Source organism: Anopheles darlingi, chromosome 2, assembly GCF_943734745.1.
Source record: "Anopheles darlingi chromosome 2, idAnoDarlMG_H_01, whole genome shotgun sequence".
NCBI classification, from domain to species: domain Eukaryota; kingdom Metazoa; phylum Arthropoda; class Insecta; order Diptera; family Culicidae; genus Anopheles; species Anopheles darlingi.
The window spans coordinates 75,668,563-75,681,056 of NC_064874.1; the positions used below are offsets into that span (position 1 = coordinate 75,668,563).

The 12,494-nt window shown below is 49.5% G+C and overlaps 3 protein-coding genes across 5 annotated transcripts in view; 1 reads left to right on the plus strand and 2 right to left on the minus strand.

Annotated features, from left to right (window-relative positions):
* The window catches only part of LOC125949620 (aryl hydrocarbon receptor nuclear translocator homolog), a 206,610-nt gene extending 196,865 nt beyond the window's left edge, over positions 1 to 9,745 (minus strand). Inside the window, exon 1 of one of the 2 annotated variants that reach the window (XM_049676849.1) lies at positions 9,342 to 9,745. The gene's annotated coding sequence lies outside the window, so the exon portion shown is untranslated. The remainder of the gene's footprint in view (positions 1 to 9,341) is intronic. The other variant, XM_049676850.1, reaches the window with a different exon arrangement.
* Positions 9,746 to 10,209: 464 nt separating this feature from the next.
* LOC125949651 (protein fuzzy) lies at positions 10,210 to 11,775 on the plus strand. Its single transcript, XM_049676907.1, has 3 exons — positions 10,210 to 10,357; positions 10,420 to 11,516; positions 11,636 to 11,775. Exons 1-3 carry the CDS (start codon positions 10,280 to 10,282, stop codon positions 11,691 to 11,693), a joined length of 1,233 nt encoding a protein of 410 aa, XP_049532864.1. The 5' UTR covers positions 10,210 to 10,279; the 3' UTR covers positions 11,694 to 11,775.
* The window catches only part of LOC125949640 (proton-coupled amino acid transporter-like protein CG1139), a 7,938-nt gene continuing 6,963 nt past the window's right edge, over positions 11,520 to 12,494 (minus strand). The window contains exon 4 of one of the 2 annotated variants that reach the window (XM_049676881.1): positions 11,520 to 12,494. This exon is cut by the window's right edge and continues 1,094 nt beyond it. The gene's annotated coding sequence lies outside the window, so the exon portion shown is untranslated. The other variant, XM_049676882.1, reaches the window with a different exon arrangement.

A 12,494-nucleotide genomic window follows, 5' to 3' on the forward strand; every position in this document is an offset into this window, starting at 1 on the left:
GGGAGGCTCTCGGCGGACACGTCCCGGGGGGCGGGGGTGTCGGTTAAGAGGTACCCACAGACAGACCCGCCGTTCCGGGAGTCATCGATTTCATTAAATTTCTGAACAGGAACACCACGAAAACTGGGTTCCCGGGAAAAGGGGGGAAGGCGTCCCAAGGACGTTTACCCCCAGCCCGGCAGCAGCCCAGCCTAGGGCCCAGCACAACCCCGGAAGGGGACTCATCACGTGCGAGACCACGGGTCAGGTCCACGGTTTCTCCAAAAGCAGGAAAAACCGCAATGGCGCACGTTCGACACGAAGGCCAATCATGTCCCCGCCCCGCCAACTCCGGATGAGTATTGTGTGGAAAATGCGCGCCAGCAATATGTAGTTCAAGGTCAGGCTAGAGGGATGGCGGTGGGCATCACCTCCTTCCCTTCTACGTGCCCGGTGTTTTCAATCCCGCGATTGTGCCGCACAACAAGATTAGCTGAAGACGGATGTGCAGACAGGACGACGCTCCTTCCCGCATGGCAGAAGGGACGAAAGGAAGGTGTCGCTGTTGGCGTATCAATTCATTCACAAATTTTCGGTGGCCACACGCGGGTCACGATGTCACGATGGTGGCCGCCTGTCTGGTGGCATGTACGTCGTGTCACCGTTTGTGGTCACGGCACGGACAACCGTCATTAGCCCAACTCGTTTTGCTGCAAACGTTTCATCAATGACTCCGGAGGATAGTTTTTCCTTTTTTTTTTTTTGATTTTTTTTTTCGATTCGCCACAAGACTTGACCACGCCCCGGGAAAGGGAAAGTGTTGAGTTGAGCCGTGCAACGCGCGTCATCCTCGACACTCGACACGGCTGCAGTCGATGACCTCGGGACCGCGCGACTCCAGGGTTGAGACGACGGTTGATGAATGAATGAGATTGAGTTTTCCATGTGGAGCAATCGGGATCCGACATCACGGGCTTCTGATGAGGGCGTGTGTGTGTGTGTGTGGTCCTCGTTCCGGTGGAGTTTACGTGCAAGAGGACAATGAGCCAGCAGCGGCACGTATAGGTGGTGCCAGCCGCATACTTGCATGACGAAAACGGCAACAGAACGTGGATATTTCCGCGCATTTCTTTCATGTATGTAGCAGACCCTGATTCCGGATGTAATGCACAGGACAAGGTGATGATTTCAGGCGAAAAATCGATCAAAGCAAGCGGCAGTAGAATGATAATTAAACTGAAGAATCATTAGAAGCAGATGATCTTGATCAAATAAGAATTTTAGAATGATGCTACTAGCAATGACCTACTCGATTACACACTCATAATGAAGTGTTTTACTATTATTTTTCTGTTCGTTCCAGGTCATATCTTTAAAATTGTACATTTATTTGACGTTTTCTATTCTAATTTCCGTCGATTGATTTTAACACATATTAATTATATAAACCTTTTTGAAAAAATATTTCAATTTTTTTCTTTTTTTTATATGTTTATCAAGATTCCCTTACCAAATACCTGTGTGTTCAGCATGTTTTACAAGCTCAAAGCATTCTTTTGACTGTTTTTTTTACATTAAATTTGCACTTTGAAAAAAAAACCACAAACGGGTTTTTGCTTCATTTTACCACACAGAGAACATAGTTTTCTTTTTGCAACAACGCAGGACAACACTCAAAAGGGAACAGAAGAAACAATTTCAGCTCCAGACAGTAACTAGCAAGAAAAAATAAACTTTCCCATGTTCAGCACAAAAGTAAAAGCAACAAAAGAAACCCGTCCGGATTAAGGATACAAATGGTGAATTTGCAAACTACAATGATGGATCAGTTTCAAGGACCGCTACAAGAAGGTCCGTCTTCTTCGTCTGAGACAGCCAAACCAGCAGAGTTCCGACTCAAACCAGCCACTACTGATAGATTGCCTCCGTTTGTGCACCGTTGACCCCGTCGCGCCCCGTCTGACTCGTTTATCTTACATCGCGCACCAATTCCACATTACAAGCAATTCATATCCATCTCTCCGGGCCCTGCCAGTCTCTTGGCCGCACAATATTATGCATTGAGCTTGTGCGCCGTTTCCGAATTAATTGTGGTTCTTGTCGTGTACCGACCAGCAGCCGTACCGTTCTGCTGACCGGCCCCCCTTTTTTTCGCATGTTTAATTCCCAAGCCCACAAGCCCAGAGCGCCACAAAGCCACAGCAAAACATATTTCATCATCGTCACCTTTACGCACTGACCGTTTGCTCGCACATTAACACACGAGACGGTTGAGTTAGAGTTGACCAGACGGCGCGGCTCCTCCTCAAAAAGGTGCACCGTGGCCTTTTTCACTTGATACTTTCTTTCTTTCTTGCACTTTGCACACGCATACGGCTTATCATTGTATTGTGCAAGGCTCAGGTGCTTCCTTTCCTCACCGCAAAGCACCGCAATGGACGAAGAATGTCAGTAATGGGAACGTTTAGCTCCTTCTCAATGCTGCTGCGGCGGCGTTGGTTGCAGATGCACACTACCATAGTAGGTTCCGGTGCCCCCAGATCGGTTTCCACAGGTTTTGCAGGTTGCTTAAAGATCCATAATTTAAAATTATTATTTAATACATTCACCGGCACCAAGATCCACACCCCATTTCTGTTAAGCCCAAACCGAACCGGTGACCATGCAGCATGGTTCATTATTCATCATTCAAGAATGCAACACGAATACTCCTCTGTCCCACCGTGTAATGCCGCTCTCTCTCTCTCTCTCTAGACGTTCCTTCGCAGTCTGCACAGGACTGTACAGCGAGCGACGGGCTGTAAATGAGCTTTCCATTTTATTCCAAAATACATTCCACTAACTTTGCTGCGAATGACATTAAAAATAATATCTTAATTAAGCGCTCGATTCAACAGAAATGGTGCCAATGGCTGGCTGGTTTCGCAATCGCGCCGGTACAACCAGCCAGCCAGCAACCATGCTTGACGCTGAGTTTGAAACATTGATGCAGCATTTACCAGCAAAAGCTCCTGAACTATTTTATGGCAAATGTCTTACATCCACCAGTATCCATACATTATCGGGCAACGGGCCGGAAGAAGGAAATGAAGAAAACAAAAACTCGATCTTACAGTGAGCAACAGCAAAAAAAAAAAAAGATGGCGACTAATAATATCGTGTCCCCTTAACGATTGCCCATAAATAACTGAAAGTGTTAAAAAGGGAAATGGATCAACTCCGTGCGTTCGTTCGCCAAAAATTGAACGCAACACCGCGTATGATGCGGATCTGCATGCATGCATGCGTGCGCCTCGTCCGTGACCGGGTGCCGATCACGTGCGACTGATCCTGATGCCATCCCGCCAACCGATTACAAAACGTGTGCGCGTAGAATCGATGATCGTAAAAAAAATAAAAAGGAATAACAGCACCGGACAACCACGACGCGTCTTTGAGCTTTGGGGCTTTGGGGCAGAAGGCAGATTAACGAAACTATACAATCCCCTCGCCGCTCCCTGTGTGGTGGGTATCATCAAACTTCATAAATAATAAAAATTGAATTCCCCTTTTCTTTCCGCCAGCCGCCGCTAATCGATCGAAGGTTGGCTCTGCTGGCTGCTCGAGGACGTCGAAACCTCATAATTCCCCGGGTTCTTTAGCTCGTAGCCCCAGCACCAGAACCAGCGACTGCAGTCCCCGTCGATGCGACACTTTCGCTGGCCACCTACCTTTCCCCTTGCGCCCGTCGCATCGGTCGATAAAAATACTAGAGCGCACGAGCGCAGCAGCGGCGAGCGGCGGACTTCTGAAGCAGGTGAGAGCTAAGCATTAAAAAAAGAAAACTCTTCTGGACTTGTGCGATGGTAGTAAGGGGGGGAGGAGGCGCAAATAGTGCGAAGCCTCCCGTTTTCCCCTCCCACCCCGAGGGGAGGGAGGGAGAACAGCCCGAGAATTCAAGATCAATTATTTTGATAACGGACCCAAAAGCTGACACATTTTTAATTTATTGCTCCCGTTGTTTATTGGCGCAGTGCAGCGCGCCACGCACGACCTGCAGAGGGTGCAGGAGGCGAGGGGAAAGGGTGAAGGGGAGGGGGTGGTAAGGGTGGTGGTGGAAGAACGGGCGCGAGCGTGGATTGGTTTCGTGGTTTTTAAATTAAACGACCAAAGGTGTGAGGTTCGAGCCCGGTCCAGTAATCCTTCCACAGTCGTTGCCGTTGGGATGGTTTGAGTATCATAAAAACCGTATATTAGCTAGATTGTGTGAGGCAAGTTGAACCTGAAGCTTGATTCTTCAACAAAAAAATAAAAAAGAAGGAAACCAAAAATCATGAAAGCTTAAGTACTTTGCAACATGCAGCTACATTCTGTTAAACACAAAAAAACGCAAAAAGAAAAAAAAACAGAGCAACCATTCAGCGAATCATTTCCTATTTTAATTAAATCCCATAATTAATGAGGCGGTGCTGGTGGTGGCCTTTCATGGGTCCGAGGTATTTGCTAACCGGCAGTACCGGAAAAAAACGAAGCAAACAAAACCCACAGGACCACCGCCGGCCGTGGTGGCCATATGGTCCATGTGTGTGACAAAAACCAACCCACGAGGAGCAAGTGATAACGCGTCCTTACTCCTGAACAAAAAAAAACAAAACAATGAAAAAACCATATGGGGACTTCGGAGAAGAAATTTCGTCAAAAAAACGTCACATTTTTATTCGTCGCGATATTGAGATACCGTAACACACACACACATATGAGCACATGAGCAGAGAATACCGGGGTGGTACCACGACCAGATAAACGGAAACTCCGCGAGAAGACGCGACATAAGCATACGCCAGGCCAAAGCAGTAAATAATAAAAGTTCGTAAAATTAGGATTAATTAACAAATTGAAGTCACCGGACTGACCACGACCGGTAGTGTGTGTGTGTGTGTGTTAGTAGCCGTATGTGTGCGTCTCCATCCAGCGCAAAACGTCGACCGTCGACGCAGGATACACATACAGAACGCATGACGCACTACGTGTGGTGTGGTGTGCCCGTGGCCACATGACATCGCGGCGAGGGGTGCATACGCGATGTATGCTAATAAATTAGGCAAGAAATGAATTAGTTTATCAAATACCTTTTTTTTCCTCGTGCCCATTCCAACAGAGGGAGAGAGAGAGAGAGAGAGAGAGAGAGAGAGAGAGAAAGAGAGAGAGATGCAAAGGGAGAGCATAAACTTCTCGACAGCCCTGTCTGGCCAGCTGCCGGTCACGACCAGGCACTGAGGCGACCGAGATGTCCTTTCGAGCGATTGCGAATGGTAAGCAAGGGGGACAGTTACCACCAAAGAACGCTCCCCTCCCCCCCCCCCCCCGTCTCCTTGCACTCTTGGAGGGGGGGTCACAGTGATATAGTTTTTAATTTGAAAAAGTGCCACAGGTCGCAGATAGAGGCAGATCACTTACCCGGAGGGCCCGGGGAGGTGGTTTTATGACTCCGACCGGCTCTCGGCCGGCCGGCCGGCCGCCCAGTGTGTACTGTTACTTCAGAAGTAGTAAATCTTGGATTATCGCGGCCACGACGCGATTCACACACCACATGTCAACTGATTGGCGGCACGAGATAGGAAACGCTGGCAGGCGCTTTAACCACCCAGCGAGCGGGTATCCAGGTGCTTTGTTTTCATCGTTTTTTCGTCGTCCCAGTTTTTTGTGCCACTTTTCGGTGTGGCCTCTCCTTCATATTTGATAATCACATTTAGCGAGCGAGACGCCAGTTATGCGCCTTTCGCACCCATCAAAAAGCACGGGACCAAAGCGAGCGACAAAAAATGCTGCTTTTATTGCAGCAGCGGCCACCAGTGCGTTTGTCATGAAACTGCAAAACGATAAGCAAATGGTATGCGTTGTCCGCCGTTGTTGTTGAGGACCTACCACTGATCGGTAGACCAGCCAGCCAAATCCCCTTTCTGGCGTGTTAAGGCGAGGCGCTAATGTTTTTGTGAGTATGAAACGCAGCAGCAAGCTATTTGGCGAAGCAACCATTGGAATTTGTCACATCAACTGCCAGGACATCACTTTACAGGTGGTGACAGTTGCTGTGAAAAATTCAAACAAACTCCGCGGAGTAGAGAAGTGTTTCCACAAAATCCCCTAGCGACGACAAAGTGCATTGTCGTCCTGCAAATACTGCTCTTCGCGATCGGCCAACCGGAACACGATAGATTGTGTGTGACACCTCGCCGGGGTTGTTGTCAGCAGCTGAATTCTCGCGCGAGCGCGCGCCACCTGCAACCCGAGCTTACGAGGGACCGCAAAACTGCATACACGAACCGACCAAAAATGCATTCCATTTCCATAAAATCACACACACACATACACAGACGCATGCGCAACGTGACGACGACGACAACGACAGGTGGCAGAACGGAACGAGCTATTGTGGAAGCACATGACGCACTCGCGACGATGGCGTACTGCGCACGCTGATAAAAATAGTTTCGCGATCTTGGAGGCTTCTAGACGGCGTAGCCGTTGTCAACTGAACTGACGGATAATAAGCAAAACAGGGCAAGCGTGGGGAGGGTGGAAAAAGTAAGGAAAATACCGCCCAACCGGCCGCGTCTCTGCTCTGTTCCCTTTCTATTACTTTGTTGTCGTCATCGTCGTCATCGTCACCGACTGCTGCGATAATGATCGCGATGGAGCACCGCATCAGCAGGGAAGATGCCTAGTAGGCTGTGAGGAGCTGAGTTCGCTTTAATGATCCCCCTCTCTCTCTCGAGGGATGACCACCATCGTCACCTTATGGCGGGGGCCCTTTAACGGGTCGCGGGTCGTAAAATAGTGCCTCCTGACACGGGTCTAGGCGATCATTTAACGATTTTTGCCCATTTCACAATGAGCAATAAAGGGTGCTAAAAATAGGGTTTCGACCGCGTCCCCTCCTCCGTCTTTTGTCAACTGGAGAAGGTGGTGGTGCGCGAGATCGCTGTCGCTAATTTTACCACCAAACAAAACTACACGCGAGGATGGCGCCAGCAAATGAAACGTTGTTTTGTGCGGCTCTAACCGAGAGTCTGCGGCTTGTAAGGGATTGTGGCGACAATCGACGACAAAGAGATTCGCATTCGCGCGCTATCAATCCAGTGTGAACGTGTACCGATAAGGGGATGGGATATGCCAGAGGGTTCAACCATCTCAAACAGGTCAGAACAGACGAACAAACGGTTCGGAAGCGAGACACAGATTAGGGCCTCGCTCGCTTGAGGGCGCTTATCAGGAGCAGCGTGCGTCCGCGCGAGCTCTAGTATGGCGCCAGCCAATGCTCTGTTTCCAACGCTCGCTTCTTTCTGACGACGACGGTCTTTACACTGTGCGCCCGCATTACACACAGTAGTGGCCGGTTCGAACTGGGCTTTTGGGCTCGCCCTCGACTGTTGATGATGTTGGCTGATCGAATTATGCTCTCGAGATCTCGAGTCTCGTAGCCTCGGCAAACAATGGCCCGGCCACAGTAGGGACGGGGGTGGTATATGTGTTGCATTTGTCTGCGTTTGGCGCGTTGTTGCGCGTGAGACTCGCATTCGCTGCATACGCCTGCCTCTCTCTCTCTCTCTTTCTCTCTCTCCCTTCTCTTTTGCTCTCCATTTCGCTCTCTCACTCTCTGGTCTCGAGGACTAAAAGGTGATAAAACTTTAGAGTGGCAACCGACCAACCCCCACCTTTCCTTACCATCCTCCCCCCCTTCAACTGGCCAACGGCATTTATGTGTGCGAGAGGCGGTGCGCGGCGCGTAAAGATTTTATGCTCCCTATGCTACCTTCACTGTAGGCCACCGCGCCACGAGATGCCATCGGCCCGAGATGCGGCTAAAGTCTGTATATAGCCGGGAAGTGGGGGCGGGGGGAAGGCCAGCCGTAGCCGCAGCCGCAGCAGCACCTGAGAGGTGCGCGGTGTGATGCGAGCACGAGGAGCGCGAGCGCGCGCGCGCGCGGGGGGAAAATCGTGACTTGATTTTCGTTGCCTCTCTCTGTCATTTCCACTTTTCGATCGCGGCCATCTCTCTTGCACGAGCTTAGCCGGACTCGCAGCCGCAGAGTCCGGAGTCCGGACGTTCGGCTTCAGGGTTAGGGTGCGCGAGTGCGCGAGCCTGGCTTCGAGCAGCTCATCGACATTCCCGCGGAGCAGCAGCAGCAGCAGCAGCAAAAGTCTTCAAAACCCCAAAGCCAAACCAAGCCACCAACACCAACCGTTCTGCCGTCCGTGCCGCTCCGCGAGGTCAATCTATCTCTCTGGTCCCTCTCCCCTTCCCTTCCTTTGCGCCCGGGCCCGTTCTGGCTTAATCCCAATGGTTGCGGCTATCGCTGCGTTTCACATACGATGCTGAACTCGAGAGGTCTGGCCTGGCCTGGCCTGGCGCGTTGTTCAATCTCGGGGGTCTGGGTCTGGGGTTCCTATTACTTTCTAGAGCCAACAACCTCCCAAACCGCCGGAGCGCCAGAGCGGGATTATTCGGGTCATCACGATCGTGGTGCGCGATCGCGATCACTAATTTGGCGCTTTGTTTTCATTCACTTGGACGCCACTTTGCGCAATCCCGAGGTATTCGGTATTGCACAAGACAAGCGGATCGCTTTGTGATGGAGCTGATTCACGGTTTATCAGTCTGATAACAGCGACAGCCGCCAGCATCGGTTAGAAAATGAGATTCGAGACGAGAAGAACGCTAGAACAAAAGAGAAACGCGGCAAAAACAATTCTTGGACCCACCGTGAGAGCGAGAGAGAGATCGCGCGGCGCACAACAGCACATTCTTATGACGCGGAGTTACGATCCGCGCCAAGGTGTGTGAGAGCGAACGCACGACGACGACAAAATCTTCAACCACCACCCCTTTCGCATCACCTTCGTTTCACCCGCTTTCACGGTTCCATGCGCTCACGCTTGTTTACATAACAAAAAGCAGCTCCAGCAGCAGCAAATCGCAGTAGCAGCAGATTTCGTGAAGGTTTCCTTGCTACTGAAGGGCGCTACTTGGCTACTAGGATGTGGTGCCCCCCGGGGGGGTTTCGATTGGTGTGATGGCCCCATCCACTGGACACCAGAATCCGCGGGTTTACGAAATTACGCACGCACCATATACACGCACACACACACCCAAAAACAACACCGTAAACGAATCCTTCGCTCCTGGCAATAATTAGTCATCACAAAGAAGACGGTCCCCCCCAAACTCGGTTTAAAGAGCCCACGGACACGGGTGGGCGCACGGAGGCGGGCTGGCGCTTGGGGGGGGGGGGGGGGGTGACCCACCGATGATGAGATGGTGGCATATGCCTCCGTCGTCGGAGAGAAGGTCGGACGAGGTGGTTCTGTTGGTTCTCGCTTACCTGGTGGTGGGTACGACGAAGACGATGGCTGTGCCACTTTGGAAATTAGATAGTGCGCCCCAACAACGATTGCACCCCGTTTATTTCCCAAACACTCTCACACACACACTCGTACACGTTTGTCACAGCGTTTCACACACGGAAGCACGGGAAATTCACGGCTTTTCACACAAATCCACGCACCAACGTTCGCGGCCTATCGATTTTCCCACCGTCGTCGCTCACGTTTCGCTGTTTCTTCGCGCTGCTGTTGCTGCTTCTTCTTTGTGTTCTTCTTCTTCTTCGGGGAGTATTTACTCAACTACGGTAATCGCATCCAGTTTCCTGGATCTTGCATTTACTCTTTATCACCTTTATCTGTATCACGGCATTATTCAAAAATTTTCAAAAATTTTCATTTTTTTCAGCGATTTCAAACCAAAACAATAGTTTCTACCCAGTCTTTCCAGGGTTGTAGCGCATTTTCGTTTCGTTCGCTAATTTTTTCCTTTTTTATGCACCACATTGTTTATATTTTATCAACTATCACTGTATCTAAACGCTCGTGAGGGTCGCGCTGAGGCCGAGTTGAAAAGGAAGCGCGCTTGTGTTTGCATTTCGAATAATTTCCAATTTCAACTTTCCCTACCCGGCATTTTGGTGTTTTCCGTATTAAATACCTATCTCGAGCGACCGGCTTTTTCCCCAGAAAGGTAAACCGCGACATTTCTGCGATGCGATTTCAGGAGATGCACACGCCAACGCAACGCATCGCAGCGTAACGCAACGCAACGCAGCGCAACGCAACGCAGCGGAACGTTCCTTTTTCTTCTTCTCTTCTTCTTCGTGTAGTTTAATCAAATTTGTTTACTTCAGTTGCGGTGATCTCCTTAATTGAATTCACTGAAATACTGAAATACTGAAATACTTTAACTATTCCCGTGATAAAGGGCGAGAGCATGTCGATCCACCTGATGTGCCTGACTTCCGACGGCGGTGTGCCGATTTATTCCAAAAAACGAGGCGACTGTGAAACCGTACGTTGTTTTTCGCGATCTTCTCGATCTTATTTGATCATGATCCTTTAATCATCTTGCAGCTGCCCTTCTCCACAATCGCCTCGCTAAACGGTGTACACATGTTTTGTAAATCGCAAGGAGTCGATTTGCCGATCACCTACTTGGAGGACAGCATGATCATGTGGAAAGAGTACGAGGGCACGATCGTCATGATCGGAATCGCACGGGACATCTCGGAGAAGACGCTGCGCCATCTTCTCGACTACTCCTATCAGGCGATGGTGTTCTGCGTGGGGATTCAGTCGATCAAGAAGATCAAAAATATCGATCGTTTCAAGCGAGAGCTGAAAAACTACTACCCAATCGTCGATCAGCTGCTGGAGGTGGTTGAGAACGATTTCTTCCGCTACGTGGATTGTATTCTTTGCAGCGAAAGCACAAGCATGCTGACGAAGCTGAACGAGTTTAGCGTACAGATCGGATCGCCGTTCTGTGCACTGCTCGTGCGGCAGCGCATTGCCTGTGGCACCGAGGGCTGGTGGGATCTGGACGTGATAGATCGAAAGCTGCTCATGCTCCTACTCAACGCTTCCAGCACCATCCAGCAGGATGTACCGGTCTTTCTGCCCAAGAAATCATCCAGCATTGCGTACCGTTTTATCAGTATTCCGCTGACCCAGGGTGTCAGCATCTGTGCGCTATGCGGTGCCGAACCACCGTACGATGTGCTGCAGGGCATTAGCCAGCAGTTTTGGATGAGCGAACTCGATATGCTGATCGCGGCGGAGCAGAATTATGCCAAGCATTTTCCAGCTACCATCGAACTGGATCCGCACATTATTGGCTTCCTGTTGCTCAATCGAGAGCACGCAAAGTACGTCATGTCACGAGGAGTACTGTCGTTGAACAACAGCACGGCCACTGCAGACCGGAAGCATCGCACCGACCGTGGGCCAACGTCCAGTGTGACCACCGGGGGGAACCACCGGTTAGATATTCTGCGAGCTTTTTTCCATCAATCCGTGGACGTCATGGAAGAAACTCTGCGCGAGGGTGACCGTGTCATCAACCTGGAGCAATACTGGTGCTCAGATTACCACAAATGTCACGCACTGATCGAGGGAAGTAACGTGCTGTGCGTACTCTACACGTCGGCCATTCCAACGCACATCATGAGGTACCGAGTTCTGTTTTTTAATTAAAATTGTATAGTTTATTATCATCGTTTACCGTTTGCCTTTAGTCTGTCTCGTTCAATTTCCAATATTCTCTGTTTCTCCATTCTCCTTCCCATAGGATAGTAACACAAAAAACACTGAACACGTTGATATCGGATAAGGATGTGTGCTGGTAGCTTCGCATTTGAAGCTGTGACTTGAGGAAGGAAGCAGATCGCGAGATCTCTAACGCCGTGGCAGAATCGCAGTATTATTATGAAAGGGGTTGGTTACTTTGAGCTACGATCAATATTGAACATGAATAGCAATCATTACGAACCTGTCTGTGCGTAGAATGGGTTATTACAATGCAATATAAGCACAAACTCCGTCCATGGAAATCTCCTACGGGAATTTTAGGAATAACTTTATCTAATAAATGATCAAATCGACCTAGTGCTGATAATTCTAAATGCTAGCTGTGTATAACGATTTATCGGGGCGTTGATTGAGCGAACATATATTATGCGATTGAGGCAGTAGTGGAGGAGAAACAAGAGAAGCAAGTAATCAAACATAATGTTCACTCGTTCACTATAAAGCACCATTACCAGTGGGACAGAATATGGAAGAACAGTATAGTATAGCAATCTATCATCCGGCACCGCCGGAACCGTATTCCCTGTTCGTTGCATCAATTCATCACTCGTTCCGTTGCTACACCTCACTCACTCACATCGTGTAGAATTAACTAATTTGTAACACAATCGGAAGGATAGTGATGGGACATAACAGTATTAGAAGTAGTTTAACAAATTTAATGATAGATTTAGGTGATTTTTTTTAAACCGTTTTAATGCTGTTCGCGCCGAAAATGCTAGATCAATTGAGGACCTACAACCAAATTGTAAGCTCTTCGAACATCACTCCTCTGCCCTCTCCTCGTTCGAAAGTCTACACGCAGCACCAGTGTGCCTTTCCTTCCTTATCATCTCTTT